Genomic DNA, 23,308 nt, shown 5'->3' on the forward strand with positions numbered 1-23,308 from the left:
GTATAATTTTTTTATAGTGTTTTGAAAAATGCAGCCAGGCACATCCCTGACACTGAAACTATTCTACAAATAAATTAATTTTGTAAAAATCTGCTGCTATTTTCTACCAATAATACAAAATTATTATTTATGGGAAAAGCTTAGTAACTCTTGAATGAGGAAATAACCATAGAAGCTAAGTATACCACTGGAATCATCATAATGTGCCGTTATAGTATCAAGTTTGTCCTGAAAAGTGAAATTCAATGAAGACCCACAGCAGTTGAGACATTGAAACTGGTCTGTCTCAATGCATATTGCTTGAGACCCAGAATCGGGTATTGCAATCAACTTGTTCCTGTTGAGTTAAAACTAAAATCCAGGACTGGATAACTTAACTGCATTTGACATACGCAAGATTATGACTAACAACTGATCAACTAACAGCTGTCTCTGACGTACTTAGTTGCTAGAAAGCTCAACTTAGCTTTAAAAATATTCTATGAAATGAAGATTAAAGTCAAAATGTCATTATTAGCAATCCAAATTAATTCAAGAAAATTATTTCCAGCCTTACTATTTTTTTAAATTTATATCAAATAGAAACCCACTCAAAATTTAATTTAAAAAATAAAACACTATGTAACAGCTTTTCGTAGCCTCATAAAAGCTCCTCTAACACAAAAAAAAATGGTCAGATGATAAATCAATAAAAAAATAAATGTACTGGTACTGATTTTTGCCAACATCTAGACACATTAGCTTATACAAGTTATTTATTTTTATGATTTATGTGTATATATTCAGGAAAGATTCAGAAGAAATGTTTCATAATACCAACAATCAAGAAAACAGTGTCATTCTCACATATCATTAAAATGCTGGTGTACTTTGTTAGGAATAAGAATAACACACCACAGGCTTATTTGTTTCTAAACCTTTCTTAATGATCTGACATTATACATACTAAACCAATAAGGAAGAGGTTAGATACAAACTCCATAAATGAAGTAGCACATTTAACAAAACTTACTACACTACAAAATAAAACGAGATTGTAAGAATAAGTACACATAGGTTAAAAATGTTGGTCCTAAACAAAAGGAAATTACAACCTTACTACTCTATACTTTAACTTTGGGAAATAGCACACACAGTTCTTACTTAAAAATTATTTCCTTAAAGCTAGAGATTGCTTATTAAAAATAATATATTAATTAAAGGTATTTATCAAATCATAACACAATTTATTATACATTATAGATCATATCAGAATCAATAAGATAAGATAAAAAAAAATGAATCAGCACATAATCAGCACACTACAATACTTGTACAAAATTAATAAAAACATAGATGATGTACATGTCAATATTTAAAAATAATAATTACATTAAATAGCAGTGATGCAATAAATAAAATTAATTCCAAATAGGTAATCGAAGAAAAATATGTAACTACGTATTAGTATACACAGAAATATTGTAATAAATTGATTGGAAGATATTTTGGATTAATAAATATGACATTATGAAAAATAGAAACTAAATCAGCACAATATGATGCCCAGTCCTTGGATGTATGATGCAAAAATAGTTCTATTATTGTTTAGTTTGATAAATTTTTTTCCTATAATCATAAATATAAAAAAAAATGGAAATAACAGAATTTTTAATTCAGTAAAAATTGGTACTAATGAATTTTATTTAACATCAAATAAAATTCTTACAGCCAATATTTGAGAAAACGGTTATCACAAAAATGTAACACACTATGGCCAGTAGAAATACCATTGCTATCATAAATGGGAGTAAAATCTGTACAATTAGTGATTGTACAAACACCTGAGAAGCAGATAATCTTAGTTCATAACACCTTTATTATACGTAAAATATCTGCTTACAAACATTAACCCCGTTATTAATTAATTATTACGCTATTCCAAGCCCACAAAAGACTCCAATACACATGGACATAAAGAATAAATGGAGAGAGGTACCAGATAGATTACTTTATGATAGAAAACAGGTATAGAAATTGTTTAAAAAATTCAAAAGCATGTCCAGGTGTAGATATAGATTCGGACCATAATCTTGTGGTGGGAGAGTTACAGATGAGGATGAAGAGAGTGAACAAAGGAAAAAGAATAGAGAGGTACTGAAAGATGGAGACAAAAGGGAAAGGCTAAAGGAGAATTATTTGGTAAATAGAGAAAGAAGGGATGAGGACACAGATCCAAACACGACATGGTATATATGAAGAAGGATCTAATGAATGCCATCAAAGATGCTAGGGATAAAAAGCAGACTAGGAGGATAAAGAAAGAATGGGTTACAGAGGTGATGCTGGATAAGATGGATGAGAGAAGAAAGTGGAAGAATGTCAGAACAGAAGAGGATAAGAAGATGTACAGGAAACTAAATAATGAATTACGAACAGAGATGGAAAGGGCACTCACGACAAACATGGTTGATGGAGAGGTGTGAAGATATTCAAAAATAGTAGTAATTATGGAACTGGTATTTAAAAAGGAAAAAAGTAAAACTAGAATGGAAATAGCGACAGAAGATGGGAAGGTGGTTGATGCGAAGAACGAGGTTCTAGGTAGATGGGAAACTATATGTGGAAGGACTTTACGAAGTAGATAAAAGACCAGAAATCCTATGAATCAGAAGTGTGAGAGGAGGAGAAAGATTGTTACATTATGGAGGGAGAGGTAGAAAAAGCCTGAAAGGAAATGAACAGGAAAGCATGTGGAGTCGATGAAGTACCAGCTGAGCTATGGAAAGGTTTAGGGGAATTAGAGATATCGCAAGCCTGGGTAATTTGATATATGAGACTAATAACTGGCCGGAAGATTTTGTGACTACTAATATGGTCCCAATCGAAAAGAAGAATACATTGAAATGTGAGGAATATAGTACCATTAGCTTTATATTGCATGCAGCTAAGATACTACTAAGAGTGTTGAATGGGAGACTTTATGGAAGACTAGAGAGAGATCAATTGGGGAAGAGCAGTTTGGGTTTAGAAAGGGGAAGGGAAAAGGGATGCAATAGGTTAATAAGAGTGTTCGGAGAAAGATATATTGAAAAGCAAAGATATTTATATGTGGTCTTCATAGATCTGGTGAAGGCATTTGACAGGATGGAATAGGATAAATTGCTGAGAATCTTAAAAGAAAAAGGAGTCGCTTGGAGGGAAAGGAGATTAACAAGAAATCCGTACTTGTCACAGAAGGTAAAAATAAAGATTGGAAGAGCAGTGCAGCAGGGATGTTGCATGTCACAGACTGTTCAACTGTTACCTGGAAGCAATAATTGAAAAGAGTCTTAACTGGTAATAAATGTGTAAATTTTGGAGGAAGGAGGAAAGAGTGCATTAGGTTCACTGATGACATGGCAGTGTTGGCAGAGAGTGAGTACATGATGAATGAAATGTTGAAAAGAATAAATCAAACCTGCAAGGAGTATGGGAAGAAGATAAATACAAAGAAGACAAAAAGCACGATAATTTGCAAATCAACCAAATTGGAAACAATTAAGATTGGGGGAAATAAAGTTGAGCAAGTGGCATCCTTCAAGTATCTGGGGTGCATCATTAAGGACGATATGAAGTGTGATCAGGAAGCAAAATAAGGAAAGTGCTATGTAGCAAGCTAGGAAAGAACTTGCAAAATGTTTTGTCTGAAGTGTGGCCCTTTATGGGGTAAAGACATGGACTACTAGGAAGGGAAAGGAGAAAAGATTAGAGGCCTTTGAAACATAGGTTTGGAGGAGGATGGAAAAGATCAGCTGGATGGAGAAAGTTCGAAATGAGGAGGTGCTTCGTAGAATGGGAGAAGAGAGGGCGATTATTGAAATAATAAAAAGAAGAAATGCTGTTGGTTGGGGCATTGGCTGGTGGTGGCATTGGAAGGATTTGTAACGGGGAGGAAAGCAAGAGGTCGGAGATGAATGAAAATGGTAGGCAATATTAAAAGGGAAAGAAGTTATTATAAAATGAAATGGATGGCACAGAATTGAGCAGAATGGAGGGTGGATGTGAGTGAAAACCTGCCTTTGGGCAGAACATTTTTCATTATTATTATTATATCACTATCAATTTACACAGACCATTTTGTACAAATAAATATCACTTACAATACCTCATTGTCATGTCAACAATACTGTAAAACACTAATAAGTAATTCAAATAATAAAACAAAGATTGTTTACTCACATAAAAAAAAATTACTAAGATTAGGTTGTAGTAAACAACTCCTTATTTCCATACAGACACAAATAGTTGGAAATAAAAATATGACTGACAATTACACAAAAATAATAGTAAAATTATGAAAACAATAAATAATAGAAAGAATAATAAAACTGACATATATGCAACTTATGGAAAGATCAAAGCAAATGCATGGTGATAGATGCTCAGAAGGCAAGACATAGATTAGAGAATAGATATGCTACTAGCACTTCCACCATTAAATTAGAGTAAAAATGGAACTAGAGTCGCACGCATTGCAGTAACTCGTCAAAAAACCGAATAAACAGGTCACCTCGTAATGACAAATTATTTCATCAGAGACACTTTCCAGCAAAAAAGTGGATGATGTTTTTTTTCGTCAAGAGCAATTTTTATCAAGGTAGTTAATGATGAGTTACCTCATCAAAAACTGGTACGGAGTTAACAACAAAGAATTTGAAGTATTTTACACTACAAACATGAACAAAAGAGGACTTTATTTATACCTTCATGAAGGAATACACTAATAATAATGGAATACACTAGATTCTAGTAGTAATTCCACTGTTCAACTAAAAATGAATCTGGCAATTTTTAGAATAAAATAATAAATTTTAATTCTGCAAAATAAATTATATTTACACAAAATTCAAAGTAATAATAATAGTTATATAACAATTTTATCATACCATTATTTATTATATCTGTTGAATTATCAGATTGTAATTCCCCTTGTATTGTGATGGCAGATTCTGACATAGCGTTATCATTATCCAAATTGATATCGTCGATTATCTTTTTATCCGAAGAATTTTCTGAATCATTTATTTGTTGTGAAGTTTCATTTAATTTAGCTGTTTCTTCTGCAGCTTTTAATGCTGCTGCTGCAGCTGCTTCTTCTTCCTCTTCGTCGTCATCCTTTATTATTTCAATAATGACTGGTTTTGGTTCTACCTCCTGAATAATTACATCATCATCTTCTTCATCTACAGGTGCACATATCACAGATTCTTCTGCTTCTTCTTGTTTTGTTTCTTCAAGTTCGGTTTGGGCAGCCTTTAATGAACTCTGCAGATGAATAAATAAAGTATTAGAATAACATTCAAATATAAAACTATACAAACTAACTGACTAGTGAATTATAAAATCATTGATAAATTGCACATTTTAAAAACCTTTTATGCTAATCATACTTTTTTTTTGTTTTTATATAAATGCATTAGGGTTATTGACACATATATGTGTGTCAAGATTCATAACTTATTTATTGCAATAGGCAAGCAAACTGATATTAAGTACAAGTCGCTCACAAAAATGGCATAATTATTTCAGAGTATTAAGATTTCCTTTAACTATTCTACAGAACAGGTATAATCGTGATTAATCTTTCATTTATAGTTCACTTAATTTCTCAGAATCCTCTCTTTAACTGATGAAATATCCTAGGATTGTGGTAATAAAGCAAAAATTAATCCATACTAAAAAAAACCCATGCTAGACTATTAATGAATATTTTCTAATTTTTGAATCGATAATAACTATATACTTACCAAATAATCTTCATAACAAATAGGATGATAAATTTTGTCATCAACTTTAACAGCTCTTTTTAAATGCCACTCTTCTTTTTCTTCATTATAAAATTGTTCAAATTTATCTTTACACATTTCACATTCGACATCCATAAGGCCATTTTCACAAGCTACACTAGGAATATCATTAGTTGTTTCATCTTCCACCACCACATTTTGCTGAGCCTGAGACTCAAACCAACTTTGAGCTAGAATAAACAAAAAACAATCTTAAGAATTCAATATAAATAAACATATATCACAAAATTTATTAAAACTAATTGGTGAAATATTTATTTTGAACTATGTATTATAAAATATATACTGACATGACAAAAATTTAATTTGTGTTCTTTGCAGCAATCACTTTTTTTTATGGAAAATAACAATTCTCTTTTCATTCATCATGACTTAATACGATTAAACATGTAACTTCGGTAAAAACTACAACTAAAAGCTTTTATTTTAGAAAATTTATTTTTTACAAAGAAAACTAATGTTATTCAAGACATTATTAAATTGGTATATGTAATTAAGAATAAAAAACAATTAAAATTGAATTTTCTAAACCAAAATCAATTCCAAAAAAGTCTTTCATCCGGAATATACTGGTTTTAAATTCTGGTCGGGTTTCCAAACACTACAGATTCTATATCATATTTTTCCCATTTAAGTCTCTGATAAGGTTTATTCAGTCTTGAATTATTAATCAATGCAAGAAAAGAAAATTGCTTCTACAGGCCATCCCTTCAAAAAATATTAATTTTTAGTCACGTAAGATAGAATTAGTAATGATCATTTTATGAAAGATTTGAAATTATAACAAAACAGTGGGTTGAATTAATTACTTTATGGATTCAATAATCCCTTCTAATTACCTTACAAATTAACATTTAATGTGATATTATAACTGCTTAAAAATTCCGACCCTCACTAAGTAATAATGGAATAATTTTTTTTTAAATCAGGCTTGTATCTCTGCAAGTATAAAAAACTGATATTTGAGGAACAAATTTTTGTACCTTTGCAGTATGTCTATAAATTACTAAGTATAAAATTATGGTTTTAGACTTCCTCCATGATTCTGTAAGACTTTATAAGACACTTCATCAGTTCCTTTGCAAAGAAACATAATTTACAAAAATAATATTTAATTGTCTCTACTACATATTGCTTTTACTAAACATTAAATGAATATTTTCAATTGGGTAAAAAATATCAATAAATTAATTTATTTCTACAAATTCTGGAAGTAAATTACAAAATTAGATGAAGCTGTATCAATAATTTAACAGCAAGTTTTTTTTATATTAAATACATTTTTAAAACAACTAAAATGAGGAATCTTGGATTTCAGAACATTTTTTGCTAAAATGCACCTTTATATGTGACTTTATTTATAAAAAAAAAAAAGGTAGTAAATTTTATATTTTTAAGTATTATGCATACATGATAAAAATTAAACATGCAACCTATTTCTTGAAGTTAAAAGTACAATCAAACAAAATAAATTTATTAGTTACTTTGATGTTTTATCTGCATTTTTTTTATAAAATTGTTTGTCATTTAATTTTTTATCTAAACTGAAAACGCTGGGGACCATCCCAAAGACACTAAATCATAAGATTATGACCTTTTAGCGATTTATGATTCATTAGTAAAACTATGTAAATTAATTTGAACCAGCAGTCACCAGTTAACAAGGTATATTAAAAACAAATAAATTAAATGAAATTTTAAATTTAGAAAAATTACCTCGTTCCTCCAAATCTTCAATCTCTTCAAATTGTATCCAATCAGAAACATCGTAATACCATTTTCTACTTTGTGCTTTACGTGTTGAATCCCTTTCTCTCCTGTTTTGTCTAAAATGCCAATCTAGATGTTGACTGTACTTAATTGTTTGTTCTGGTGGAAATCTTACCCCGCAAGAACTGCACTGGATACCGGAGAACAATATCGATATTAATCCCGGTTGTCGTCTGAAATAAAATGTATACTCTAGTTCAATTAACTAAATTTATGCAAAAATCTAATACATCATGTCATTATATACTGGAGTAAAACTATATAATTCATATTAAAAAAAACTTATAAATACTCAGCGTGTCCCATGAAGAAACTTTCAGCATGTTCCACTGGTGAAAATAATGAAAAAAGTTCATATGTCTATCATTTAGAAAGGGAAATGCTTTGTTTTCAACTTAACAGCTAGCGAAAGATTTCACCCAGATTTCAGGTCTTCTAATAAAATGAAGCCACTTTTAGGTTTGTAGTACAATAGCTTTGTTAAATTACTAATAAATGTATAAGATTTAGTAATAAAACTTGTAGAGAATTTAATTCTGAGAAAATTAATGTAAATATAGTGAATAAAAACTTTTCAAAATCATTTTTTTTATTGCTCGGATAATCTGCTGACCATAAATTTTGAACCTTCTGCAGACAGAAAGCATAATGATTTTTCTTTCTGTAGGATCCACCACACTTTGTTCTTTGCAAACGAATACAGCATGTAATTCGCCTTGTACTAGTGCCTGGGCTATACTGAATATGCTGAATCACACAACGATTTACTTGGTTTTCAAAGAAAGTGAACACATTGGAAATGACCCTTTCATTCATAAACATCAAAGAATGTTTATTATAGGTAGAGGAAGAATAATACAATTTTTTGTCTGCTTTTCATTTGTTTGTTTAAATAAAGAACCAATTTTTAAAAGTTATTTACTTTTCATTGGCTGTATTTACATTCATTTTCTCAAAATTAAATTCTCTGCAGGTTTTCTTACTAAATCTTCCACATTTATTAGTTACAGTTCTAGGACCTGCTTTATCATATTTCCCAGCTCAAATTACATAAGAAACCACCAATTTTACTCCTTAATTTGGGTCCCAAAAATTACAGTAGGGCTTCTTTTTATTAGAACAGCTGAAATCTGGACAAAATGTTTTGCAAGCCAAAACTCAAAAACAAAGTTTTTCCAGACCTATGTTTATGTGAATTTTTTTCATTATTTTCAATAGCAGAATATGTCCTGAAAGTTTCTCAGTTTATTCGTGGGACACATCCATTTGCAAAATCATAAAAAAATGAACATTTTCAACAAACCTAAATTTAACTAATAAAACATTATAGAACTCAACATTTTTCTTTTTTATAAGTAACACTAATAATGATAATTTTTTCATCCATTTAACAACACAAATGTTTTTAACGATTTTATTATTAAATTTTTTTTCAAAGTTTTGACAAGGATGATAAATATTAGTTACTTGGTCAAGACAAGTGAAGCATAACCATAAGTCACTTCATTTTAAATGCATTATTTTAATTAACAGATACATCATGATGACAATATACTGCTTACTAAATGCTATGATGAAGAATGGAATTTTTTTTATCCTTACCCGATGGTTTATTGACAACATTGTAATTATAAATAAACTATAATAATCATAACACTCTAGAAATATAAAAAAAAGATTATAATTGTAATTTTATTTACAAAAAGAGAAGAAAAGGGGCATACAGAAATTATTAAAATACATCATCAGTAAATTTTACGTAAATTATCAATTATGAAAATTTACTGCTTGTTTTTAAGTTTTCTTCCTTTCAAGCACTTTTCAGTGAGTACTGCTTCAACAGGTAATTTTAATGAATTTCACTTAAAAAACAATACTATTCAAAACACTGAAGAATTGCAACATTCTTCTTGAATCACAATTTAAAATGTCTTAATTTTTAATCAATGAAATGTATTAACACCAAATGAAAACGAATAGTATAATACTCAAAATAAAACTATTTCAATAAAAAATAAATGATCAAAGTAATTATTTTTAGTTTTATGTGTGTTGTGTGTGTAAAATATGAGATTATTAAAAAAATAACCCAACTTTTTTAATTACATGTCAACGGAGATATTTAGTGATGTGCGGTTGGCAGCATTGTGTTTCACATAACTTTCTCTGTAACCACATGTTCTTGGCTTGTTGCTATCTCAATTAGTATTCGTGTTATTGTTATTTGAGTGCAACATGTTTAAGTGTTAGTAGTGATTTTTATAATGTGCATTTTTCAGAAGTATGATACAATTTAAAATTTTGCTTGAAACTAGGGAAAACTTTCACAGAAACATTTCAACTTTTACAACAAGCTTATGGAGATGATGCTCTAGGCTCTATAGCCTCTATAATAGATGCTCTATTCATACACAACGTTATGAATTGTTTTCATGATTTAAAATCAGTAGTCAGTCAATTGAAGGTGACCCTCGACCAAGAAGGCCTTCGACTTCAATCGACACACATATTCAAAAAATCAATGATATGGTGCATCCAAATCATCAACTGACTGTCAGAGGACTTGCAGAAACAGTTAGCATCTCGATTGGATCATGCCATTTTGACTGAAAATCTGAACATGCATTGAATTGCAGCAAAGTTTGTTCCTAGTTTGATGACCAAACAGCAAAGAGAACATCGAGTGAACAACTGCCGGCAACTCCTTGAACAAGACAATGACGATGAAACATTCAAGCACACGATCGTAACGGGAGATGAAAGCTGGGTTTATGGCTATGACATTGAAACAAAAGTTCAATCATCAAAAAATCACACATTACAAAAATCGCTACTAACACTTAAACATTTTGCACTCAAATAACAAATAACATGAAAAATAAACGAGATACCAACAATCCAAGAACATGTTGATACAGAAGAGGTTATGTGGAACACAATACTGTCAACTGCACATCACTAAATATCTCCCTCCGTTTGTGCATAATTAAAAAAGTTTGGTTATTTTTTTGAACAGACCTTGTATATACAAACAATGTTTTGCTTGATTTCTTAAAAAAATTTGGTACTCCAATAAATTAACCAACTACTTCAGATGCAATAATACTATAATCACAATACATACCACCTAAATAAAAATTCATCTACATTACATTTTATAGCTTTCAATTTCTTAAAACCGAAGTAGTAATCACCAAGATTTTATTCCATTATGTGAAACAATTCATTGAAATATTCTCTTTATATCTGAATATAAAACTTTTAAAAATAATATGTCTTTCTGTAAATTCTTTTCATTCTGTAAACATCTGAAAGCTGTTATAATAATAATCAATAAATATAACAAAAAAAATTATTTTATTGCGATGCAGTATTTTGCTACGTAGTACCTTACTGCATTAGATTTTTCAGAAATTTTTAAATAATTAGATCTTTATATTTATTTGATTTGAAAAATGAGCATACTAATTGGTTTAACCCTTAATGGTTATTGTAGCTACAAAAAAAAATTATACTTGCAGAATTACCTTACAGACCATTTACTAGGAAAAACTGAATTTATACACGGTACACACTACTCTTTTTTTAAATTATTTAGAATTTACATCTATTTGAAGAAAACTGGTAGTGGAAATTACAGCAAATAATGCATAGAACATGCTCTCCAACTTTTGTCAAACTTCTGCGGTAGTTCATTTATAACTTTATTAAGAGATTGTACTTTAAGAACAGGGTTTTTAAAAGATTTTTTTTCTGGTGAAGATCAGTATGAAAGCAATCATTTAAAAACAAATTGCTATTTTCTTTTTCAGTAAGATAGGGAACTTTGACTATGTTAGTTTTTTTATACACTATGATATGGTGTACACATAGTTTCATACCTTCTAATAAACAACAGAATGGAAAATAAGAATTTCAAATAAAAAAAGAGTACAGACCTCAATTGTTTGTTAGAAAAGAGTACAGTTTCTAAAAAATTTTATAGTTTCATGATCAGGTTTAGAAACACCTGTATGTTGTATATCTAAGTGGTACTACTTTCTTTCTGATAAGATAACAAAGATTTCTAACAGTTTAAGTAGAATTTCTTCTTTAGTTCATAACTTTTTTCAATCTTGTTAATTTTCATTATGAAACTATGTTTGTTCTATTCATTATAAGATATAGCTCTAAGCAAATAAATAATTTCCTATATTTACCTAACTGAAACAAGAATTTAGAAAAGAAACAAGTGTTACATAAACAAGTCTTTTAACAATATGCAAAGATATTAATGAACCTAATAAACTAATTTTTTTATACTATCTCTCAATGAAAATTTTAAATTACACTCCAAGAAAGAAGGTACTATTTATATATAATTTGCCCTACCTAATTCCTACAGTTTTCTTCCAGTAAAAACACAATAATTAACAAGGTTTACATCATCATAAAATTCATTGTTTTCTTTGAGATGGTTCAAAGATGAACCACCTGTCGAAAGACAAGAAGCTTTTATTCGTTATATACGTATAACGTTACACACAGATACTTTGTTATAAAATCAGTTTAAAGATAAAAAAAATCTCATTTTATAAAATGCCAGTTTTAATATAGTACTACTGTAGCAATGTTTTGAATCATACCGTGTTTGATTTTATTATTTTAAATTATTTTCTAGCTAAATCTACTCATTTAGTTTATTATCTGACAACACAAATACTATTCGTTTAAACTAATATTATATTTACAATAAAATCCATTCAGTAAAAGAATAAGTAAAAAGGTTTATATTTATCAATCGCATAAATCTCGGTAATAATAATTTTAATAAAATAACAAAAACCTACATTTTAAGCGTTTCAGGTTTATGAAAATCAGTAGGTTTAATAGCAGTAGCCGATTCTTCAGGTAAAGTTGATTTTTCACTAGTATCACTTTTCTTATCGGCAGTTGAACTACTTTCTAAAGATCCGGGTACAATACCGGTCGCTACTAATCTTTGGAATAATTCTTCTATATTAATTTGACCGGTGTTCAAGAACGGTATCGTATTTTCTTTTGGTTTACCTACAAAAAAGAAATAAATAAATTAAAAATAAAGAACATGGTGTACAGTAATACTTACCAAAATGTTATCACATTAAAGTAGTCAGAATAGATCAAAAGATAAAAGTAAATAGATAGATTAAAATAAAATAGACCATTCTGATCCCCCAAAGGGGAAAACACCCCTGCCTTGTGATGATTCCAGGGCGTCACACTACCCTTTCCATTCTTAACCACAATGGGCTTTGTCAGAAGTTGTCTTTTAGACCCTCTAAACCACAATAAACATCTGCTGTTATTATTGTACCCGCTTCATAAATTCTGCCAACTAAAATTTCTTTACAGTCAAAAATACACAGTAGCCATCATTTTTTTGTTTTAATTTTTGGGTTTATTCAGCGAGTACTTGTGCATCACATTAGGATTGTTATTTTGTTTTTCAAAATTAATGAACCAAATCCACGTCTGATCCCCAGTAACAATATTGACAAGAACTTAATTAATCTTAATTCTGATATCGCTGAAGAAAGTTAATGCCACTCCTGTTCTTTTCATTTTTTGAACATCTGTAAGTCATTTGATACTCATCGTGCACAGTACTTATGAAAATCCGATCTTTCTGTAATAATTCCTTTAAGAGTGGACCTTGAAATTTGAGGAAAATTTTCCACTAAGTACAGTATTGTGAAAAGGCATTATCACAAACAGTAAGTTCAATTTTTTCAAGTTCATCACTCACAAAGGAATGCCACCCTCTTTTTCCTTATCATACTCATTAGTTTAAACAGCATTGTTACTTAATAATCAGTACAGTAGTCCCCTTGTTATCCGTCCTCCATTCAATCAACTCTCCAGGTTAACCGTTGAACCCATAAAATTATCATTTAACCATCTCTTCAGGTTAAATGACCCTCTAATTTTTTATAAAATAATATTTTTACTTGTTTTTTATAATTTAATTTATATGATTTAATGTAATTAGGTCCTATACAGTACTGTATTAGTTATGTGCAATAATAATTAGGCCCGCATGCAAAGGAAAGATTTTTATGAAATGTAAAATATGATACACATATAGACTTTATACGCTACTGTATGACACCATGTCTGACTCATGTAATACCTCAGCTAGCCTAAACAAACAATTTTTTTTTTCAGAATGAAAAATTAATTTATTAAACATGTATGTATATTATACCATTATGAAAAATAACCGACTTTTAAGTAACGGACTTGTAGTGTGTAGAGTATTTTGTTCGTGTACATTAAATTTTAGTTTAAATTCTGTAAAGTACAAAAATTTGTAAGATTCCTATTTATTTTTGTTTATTCAGTATGGTGTAACAAGTTTCTTACATATAGATAGCTCCAAATTTTTTAGTTTTAGATAACCTTTAAAATTCTATATAGTTTATCTTTAGCTATAAGTACAGTTATGAGTTGCAAAAAAAATGTGTGGTAGTTTCAATCGAAACTAAACTGAAAGTGTTAGAACAATTAGATAAAGGTCAATCAATAAAATCAGCAGCTAAATTTAGGTGTTGGTGAAACAATGATTAATGATTGGAAAAATACATTCACGAATTGAAGTACATTGTACACAGCAAGGTATCCAGGTAGCTATTCAGTCGAGGTGTACCTTAAAAATATCTGTGTTAGATTTACTAGATGAGGCACTGTGGATGCAGTTCCTTCAAGAAAGAGAATGAGAAACACCTATCAGCAGACCACTGTTAAAAAGAAAACTTCTGAATGAAAAAATCACTTCCGCAAACGGTTCTGGCAGCAGCACTGTTAGTGACTCCTTTACAGCAAGTGAAGGATGGTTACACCATTGGAAAAAACACTATGGAGTCCATACCTTAAGTACAACTGATGAAAAATTATCTGTAGACTATGCTGCAGCAAAAAAGTTGATCAACTTCATAAAAAAAATTAATCATTGATGAAGAAAAATTTAGTTTAGAACAACTGTATAATGTCAATGAGATGGGGCTGAAATATAAATCACTGTCAAATAAAATGACGACCATTCAGGATGAACATGTTGCTCCAGGATGTAAAAAAATTTTTATGCTGTGTAATACCTCAGTAACATCTCTTTATTAATGTTTTTCAGCACTCACTAATTTTTAGGCTTTCTTGTTTGAAAAAGTGGAAACTTACAAGTCTCACTTGCACTGCAGCATACTGCTATAATTATTTGCCATTTTAATTTTTTACATCCTGGAGTAACATGTTCATCCTGAATGGTCATCATTTTATTTGGCAGTGCTTATTTTATATGTAATCACGCACTGTGGCTCTTATCAGCTATGGTTATACCAAAGAAAAGATCTTATTAAAATATAATGACAATTTATTTATTTTATTGAAATTAATCTTTTAAAGATTCATATTATTCCACTCAACTATTAATCGTTTATTTTAGTAACAGTAAATTGTTAATTTTTTAATATCTTTATTTGATGTCCAATTTAATGAAATGAATTCAATCATGACTGAGGATGTGGGATTCTGTGAAATTACTATCACGATAAAATTAAGGAAAGATATGTCTTATCTCAATATTCTCTCTACTAAATGGTTTATGTTAATAGAATTTAAAATATGACAATTTAGTATGCAACATGGTAAATAGAGCCAACTTTTTTTTTGGAAAGTTCTTTTCAAATTATAATTATACACCATTTTATTTTAATAAAAAACACACATTATACAACTAATAAATAATACACTGTGAATAACTATAAAAAAAATTCTAATAAGAAATAAATAAAATATTATACTGTCATTATTACAAAAATGAAAACAAACTTACTATCAGTAGCCTGCACTGTACCACCATCCGGCTGAGCTGTCTGTTCAACAGGTTCAGTTTCAACAGAATAACTATATCCAGAAACCGGTGTTTGTACAGTTGGAGCTATTAAGCTTGTTAACATATCCAGAGGATTTATTTTATCTGCAAGGAAAAAACAATAATAATATGTATAAATTATTTTATATGTATTATAAATAATGATTCTGGGCAAGACAGTAAACTACCTCCTGAACAGAGGCAAGCTATCTTATGGGATTATCCCTTTCATCTTCCTTATCCTTTAGTCGCTTCATTCTTGGATAAGTGGTAAGGAAATTACATCGGATGCTGCTCAGATTCTAACTACAACATTATCATTATGCTGGAACCTTATACTAGCTTATAGAGCAGCTGCTTTTTTAATGGAATCGCCAGTTTTCTGTACCTGCATAATTATTAGATGACCATCTATCTGTTTTTTTAAAATAATGGGATCCAAACAAAGCAAAATTAGCAATCTGCTGACTAAAAAGCCAACTCTTAATGTTTGTATAATCTCTAATCTAAGTTTTTCAATCTAATCTAAGGAAAAGGGATTCTATTCTTCAAATTATGGTTTCTTTCTGACAATTTATCAACAATGAGAATAAGCTAAAATTTCAATTTTGAATACTATAGTTGAAATTTATAAATTTTGAATACTAAACTTTTACAAAATAGGTTTTAAAATATTTTAATAGTAGGTTCTAATGAATAGTGGAACAAATTTAAATCAAAAGGTCAAAAGTACAAGGTGTAATTGGAAAGTTTTAAGATAAGTGCTGTCACTACTCAATATGATCAAGTAGGTTTACCCACCGGTGTGGAAGGAGAAGCTTGCTTTGTCCTTGAAACATTCTGAAAAGATATCTTTGTTTAGCAGAGTGGCACCTGATGAATAAACATGTATTTTCAGTTCTCGGCAAATTATTGATTTCCCAAAATGGATGAAAAAACATAAGTTTGCGCCAATTACTGTTTGAAATTCAGGAAATTAGCTTCAAAAACTTATAAACTAAGACAGCTTTTATGAATAAATATTTTTATCTAGTTTAACTGATTCAAAGATGGTAAAAAATCAGTTAATTATGACCCCCAGTCCAGCCAACCTTCTACTTCAAAAACCAATGAAAACATTGTAAAGATGCACGATTTACTTCGCTCTGACCGTAGATTTACAATTAGAGAAATATCTGATGAACTAAATTTAAGTTTTTATGCAGTTTTATCAATTTTAACTTAAAATTTAAACATGTATTGAGTGTCCACAAAATTCATTCCAAAATTGTAGTCAAACCAGCAGAAACACCAACTTGAAGTGCCCCAAGAACTGATGAATCAGGCTGAAATTGCTCCATATTTTTTTTAAATAGGATAATTGCAGATAACAAATCACTGGTTTAAGGATATGACCCAAAAACAAAGGCACAATCATAGTAGAGGAAAGGTCCAAGTTTGCCACAACTGAATAAAGCACAACAAAGTTATCGAATGTGAAGACAGTGGTGGTGGTTTTCTTCGATTTTCAGGTATCATGCATCATGAATTAGCCCCCTAGTGGGCAGACAGTTAACTGGAAATACTACAAAAATTGTCCTTCAGCATTTCTGGAAAAATTTGCAGAAAAAAGGCCTGCACTCTGGCGAGACAAGAATTGGGTCCTTCACCATAACACCAGTTCATTGTTTGATCTCAATCGTGGAATTTTTGGTCATATTCTTATGCTTCTGCAACCTCCCTATACCCCTGCTGACTTCCACTTGTTTCCTAAATTGAAATTTTCACTGAAAGGGAAACAGTTTGACTCTATGGAAGACATCCGGGGAAATACGTAGAGGGTTCTTAACACCCTTAAGAAAGAAAATTTTCAGGAACGTTTCCAAAAGTATAAACACCACTGGAATCCAGTGTGTTCGGTCAGAATGGGAGTATTTTGAAGGCAACCCATTACTTTAGCTTGTAACTATTGCCATTTTGAAATTACAAGCTCAGTCTTAAAACTTTCCAATTATACCTCATCTTGAAACACAAAAACTGATGTTAAAGAGTGAAATTATAAATGGCTAACAATAAAAAAAAGGAAATTAAAAAGATAATGTATTCAGCTACTTGTAATTTAACTTTGATTCCCGTGGTTCAAGTATACCCCTGTCATCAAGGTTAAATCAATAAACAGTTTTAGGAATTGTTATTCAGGTTTACAGAAAGTTATAAGGTAGTATTTATGCAATATTTTTTGAAAATATTTTTAATTAATATGAAAGTGTCAGAATACTTACTTGTTCGTTTCCTTGATTGTTCAGGAGTAACTTGTTTTGAATGTGTTTCTACAGCAGAATTATTATCACTAGAGATATCAGGTAATGGCATTGACTGCTCATCAGGAGGAATATCATGTTTAACAGGAGATACTGAAATTAAAATAAATCATTATTTATATATATTAAAAATACTTAACACCTAATATGGTATAACAAAAAGATAAGAATACTCACTAAAAAAATGCATTTTGAAGAATTTTTCTCAACAGTGTAAAATTATTAATAATTAATTAGTAATTAAAAACACAGAGTTAATTTTATATAAAATTTAATAAAGTCGGCATTGTCATTTAATTAAAATTAACTATCACTACCATGGGAGATATAATTGAATTTTAAACTTTACTAATATCCAACTACAACAATTCAGCTGATATTAACATTTCATTATTTTAAAAATCGTTTTGTGCTTATCATCCGTGAAAATTATTTCTTTAAATCTGTCAATGAAAAATAATTCTGAAAATGTTCCTTTTTTTGTTTATTTGTTCTCTATGTTATAACGTATTTATTGTTTACCAAGAGTTTAGATGCATCGGAAAATTAGTTAATACCATTTTTAGTTATTGTAATGCTCTGAAAACCTATTATTAAATGTCTGAGGCTTTACTTTTAAATATATATTAAATAAGTCAGTTTTCTAGAATATGATAACAGATAAAAAAAAAATTCAATTTTACTTAAATTTTATTCAGAAAAATTAATGTTATGGATAAAAGTGACACAAAATTCTTAATCGGTGAAAAAAAATCTACAGATAATTAAAAATTATAACATCAGATGAATGATTACGGTCAATGAGATATCTGAGAACATGATAATAGAGAAAAGGCAACAATTGTACATATACATGTAATGAGTAAGATTGAAGGTTATCTAAAAAAGCTGATGATGAAAATGGATGGAGAAGAAAGAAGAGTAAGGGTAAGGCAATAATTAGGTGGAAGAACTGTTTAAATACAATATTTTTGAGCAAAATAACTCACAGGTTCCAGACAGGAAGGATTGGAAAAAATGCTAGTATGAAATATTAATATTACTAACAAGGGAGAAGCTGCACAATAAAACAAGATAACTTTAGTTATTATCAAAAATTCTAATAATTTTATTTCCAAAGTTTTAGTTAAGGGAAAAAAATAGAATGAAAAAACAGAAAGTTAATTGAAGAGTTATTGATGTGAGAAACAGAAGCAATGACAGTAGATAACAATTGAGAAACTATTACAATATGGATGTAGTCACTCAGACTTAGAACTTTAACAAAATGACAATCAATAGTTTTATATATATATAAAACTATTGATGTAAGAACTAATTATGTAAGATTATAGTTTTATATATGTCATAATTATCATTTTGAGGATGGCAAATAGTTGAAAATGCTCGAGGAAATCAAATTGGAATTTGGTAAGCTGTTTTAAAATAATGATAGTAACTAAGAATATGATTGACTGGGCAGGTCTAGTTCAAGATGTTAGGTAAGGATGCTGCCTGTCACAGACGCTATTCACTTACTTTGAAGATACGATAAAGAATTTATAAGAAGAAAGACAAGAAGGAATTAGCATAGGAAGACAAAATATAAGATGAATGAACAAAGTTTGCTGATGAAATGGTAATTCTACCTGATGGCATAAATGCATTTCAGACATTGTTAGCCCTGGAGGAAGTAATGAAAGAAAAGGAAAAGTAATGGGAGTAAACAACAAAAAGGATTTTGCAATAAGAACAAGTGAAAAAAGAATAGAAAAATTAAAAAAATTACAGATTTCTGGTGACAAGAGGACTGGAAGAGTGCAATGGAAATATAAGGAAGGATAGTATTAGAAAAGCAAGCTTTCGTTAAGAAGAGGAGATTATTATACAGTAAACGTCTGGACTTAAGAGTTAAGCAAGAGGTTAGGTAAATGATATGTATGGAGCATCTTGTATGGAAGTAAAACGTGCATGATGAGGGAGAGGGATTGGATTATTGAGGCTTCTGAGATGTGGATATGGAGAAAGTAAAATGGACAAATAAAGTAAGAAATTAAGAAGTAATGAACAGGATTAAAGGAGGAAGGATATAAAAAAAAAGAAATCTATTAGAAGTGGAATCTTGACAACTGCATTGTAAGGTTCAGTAGAAAAAGAATAGAAGTGATGAAGAAAAAGGATAAAGTTGATAGATGAGGTAAAACTACAAGGGGATGAAGAAGAAGGCTTGAATAGAGACAGCAGTGGTTTAACGGGCAACCCACCAGGCAGAACACCAGATAGTGATGAATTAAAGAGGTCAAAATTATTTTTCCAATCTTTTCCTAAATTACATGAAAACAAAATGCTACGTTACATTTAATGTTATCTAAATTATTTCAATACACATTTACCACAATAAATTTCAATTATAAAAGAAAAAACTTACAATTAAAGCTGTTACAATTAAAACTTACAATTGAGCAATTCTAGCTCAAAAATGTCAACAGAGGCCTTGCAAATATGACATAATTAGATTTATTTGTTTCTAATACCACAAATGAAATCAGTAATTTAGTTTTAATTATTTCAGTTTTGTAATACAAATCTAAAATATATTTGTGTGAACATTTATGCTTTCTCTCTCGCTCTCACTCTCATTCTCTCTCTCTCTCACTCCCTAATGTTAAATTCATTTTGAATACAATAAACCATAAATCGTGTACTAGACTGTATTTCATCATATAAATTTTTTTTGTTTTGTTTTTTTTTTTAATTTTTTAAATTATCAGTAAAATTTTAAAGAAAAATGTTCTTTCCACCCCCCCACCCCCCCAAAGGATGAGCATCATTACAACACTACAACGAGCTATTCCTCCCAGAAATAAATAAGTTGTTTAAATAAATGTAAAACATTATCTTAAAATTATATCCTTACCTGGATTAGAATATGAACCCATCATATCACTGTCTTGGCTATTTTCCTGATCTGGATCAACGCTAACACCAGATAAAGGCAGTGGTGCAGGTGGCATCGGAGGAGGTGATCCGCGTCTACCGCCTTCCATATTAATAATATTAACATAGCCAGGTACGATTCCACGAGGGAGTGCAGAAAATCTAATAAAATACTTTTTACCTCTTGAATATATTGGTTTCGGTAAACCACCGAATTCAACCTACAAATAAGACATGAATTATAGAAGCGATGATAACTTCATTAAATTAATTACTAAAAAATAATTTTGTACATAAAGCTGGCACTCCTTGCTTGTATAGAAAGCATTCAAACAAATTTTATCAGCAAAATTAAAAAGAGAGCCAACTATAATCTAGCCTCACAAAGGGGGCTTATAGCGATTTTAAAGGCTGATTCTCCTCACATTCACCCTTCATTTCTTCTTTTGTGGATAAATCCACAGAACTAGATCAGCCATACCATTAACTCAATCTGCAAGGTAGAGGAAGCAGTACAATGTTAGAGCATCTATTTTTTAGTGGTACTTGAAGGTACAGCAACTGTTTCAGGAATCAAGTTTCCTAAAAGAGTTGCCACAAATAACCCAAATAACCAAAGAGCCCAATTAAGTGCCTCTAAATTAAAAAAAACCACTCTCAAAACACCTCAATGTACCTGTTCAAGTAGAGATTAATATTAATTTAATAATCAGCACTTTCATTCATTCAGAATAAGATGTATATGTTTCATTTAGTCACACACACACTCTCATTTATATATGTGCACCCTAAAGAATTTTAATAAGAAATTACTCCCACTCTTATATACAAACACAGTTATATATTAAATTATGAGTGTACTTTATAAGATAAATAATAGTATCTTGAAACAAATTCCTGAAAGATACAAAGCCACAAGTAATAGCACAGTCAGTTTCTTATCTCTCTCAGATGGGAGTAATATATACATTACTACTGTCATGGATATACTTTTTCAGTAAGCTACTGAATGAGCTGAAAATTCTGAATATTAAAAACTATAAAAAAAATTTTAAACTGCAAATTAATGATGTATTTAAGATATAAAGATTAATAATGTTAAACCTGCTTGTTATTTATTACTATTACGTGTCTTTACTTTTAGCAACAAAAGTGTTAGTTTTAGTTTGTTAAATATTTTTTGATCTAGACTAGCTACAGATGCTCATAGTATCTGCACATACTGTAATATATATATATTTACTACTTATTGTATTGTTAACATATAACCTGGTTAAATCAATCAATCAAATCAATATATACGACCTGCACCATACGATCAAATAAATTACCAAAATAAGAAGGTATTTATATATAAAAGGAAAAACAATGCTGAAAATTCATTACCTTAACTGGATGTCCATTGATGACCACAGTCTCCAGTGCTTCCACAAAACGAAATATATAAGGCACTCCATCAATATCAAACCTTAAACAAAAGAAATTTTCTGGTTCAGAAAAAATATGAATGCATAAAGAAAAAAGGAAATCTTAACTATAAATTAATTTAAGAAGGTATTATAAAAATGTAGAATACATAATTTTTTTTTTAAATGAAAAAAAAATTATAGTTAAAAGGTAGAGCAGTATCAGTTATTTATATAATGTGATTTATGACAATTCTGATTACGTTAAACAAGTCCTATACAAAGAGGAATAATACAAGGATTTAGCCAATCACTCATTTTCATCTGTTATAAAAAAAAATTATACTTGAATATACACCGTACCAATAAAATCTATCTTGCTATTCATTTTCAAATTCTACGTAACAACATGAATAAAAAAAATGTTTTTTAATTTATTTTAATTATTTTAGCATACTAATTTTTTATTGTTAATGATGAATTCCAGTTGAAAATTAAACAGTCAACAACCTCTGTATTAATGTTGTCGATTGTCGACCAATTTCAAAAGTAAGATATCATTTTGGCTGAATGAAAGCCAAATTTTTTTCAAAATAACAGTGAGTGAGTGAGAGAGATTAAAAGATTGACATAGCCATAATTTAAAAATGTATAAATGTGCCTACATCAAAAATTCTATTTATTAAAGAAAGATTAAGTAAATATATAAAGCCTTCTCAATTTAAAACATGTTTAAAATTAGACAGCAGCCAAAAGAATTAGGATATCAGAATCTGCTGGTGTAATTCTTCTTTTAGCTTTGACTATAAATTAGAAGAAGTACTGAGTAGTGTTGATTGTTTTAATAACAGATAAAAAAGGTAATTATAAACGTAAATAATGGTAATAAAGAAGAAAACAATGGAAATGAAAAATAGAGGAAGAGACTTACGTATTAAAAATTAAAAGGTGAATGTTGCACACTAAATATTAAAGAATTTTATTAATTAGGCTGTATAATTCAAAGTGTGGACAAAGAAAATCAAGTTAGCACATGGTAGGAAAACCTTTACAGAGAACAAAAATCTGTTCTGTGAAAATTAATTAAACTTTCTTGTATCAAATTTAAGAATGGAAAGATACTTTTTTAAATATCTGTATAGAGAATTGTTTTATGGCAGTAAAACATGTATTAGATGAAAGCCAAAAAAACAAATTATT

The 23,308-nt window shown here is 29.5% G+C and overlaps 1 protein-coding gene across 3 annotated transcripts in view; it reads right to left on the minus strand.

Annotated features, from left to right (window-relative positions):
* The window catches only part of LOC142332584 (uncharacterized), a 209,363-nt gene that overhangs the window by 2,896 nt on the left and 183,159 nt on the right, over positions 1–23,308 (minus strand). For all 3 annotated transcript variants that reach the window (XM_075379097.1, XM_075379096.1, XM_075379098.1), the window contains 8 exons: positions 22,089–22,170; positions 20,683–20,923; positions 17,748–17,879; positions 15,448–15,591; positions 12,428–12,647; positions 7,545–7,771; positions 5,769–5,998; positions 4,908–5,286 (listed from right to left, as the gene is read on the minus strand). In XM_075379097.1, coding sequence (XP_075235212.1) covers positions 4,908–5,286; positions 5,769–5,998; positions 7,545–7,771; positions 12,428–12,647; positions 15,448–15,591; positions 17,748–17,879; positions 20,683–20,923; positions 22,089–22,170 — 1,655 coding nt within the window. The remainder of the gene's footprint in view (positions 1–4,907; positions 5,287–5,768; positions 5,999–7,544; positions 7,772–12,427; positions 12,648–15,447; positions 15,592–17,747; positions 17,880–20,682; positions 20,924–22,088; positions 22,171–23,308) is intronic.

The sequence above is a fragment of the Lycorma delicatula genome, chromosome 11, assembly GCF_047948215.1.
Source record: "Lycorma delicatula isolate Av1 chromosome 11, ASM4794821v1, whole genome shotgun sequence".
Classification (NCBI taxonomy): domain Eukaryota; kingdom Metazoa; phylum Arthropoda; class Insecta; order Hemiptera; family Fulgoridae; genus Lycorma; species Lycorma delicatula.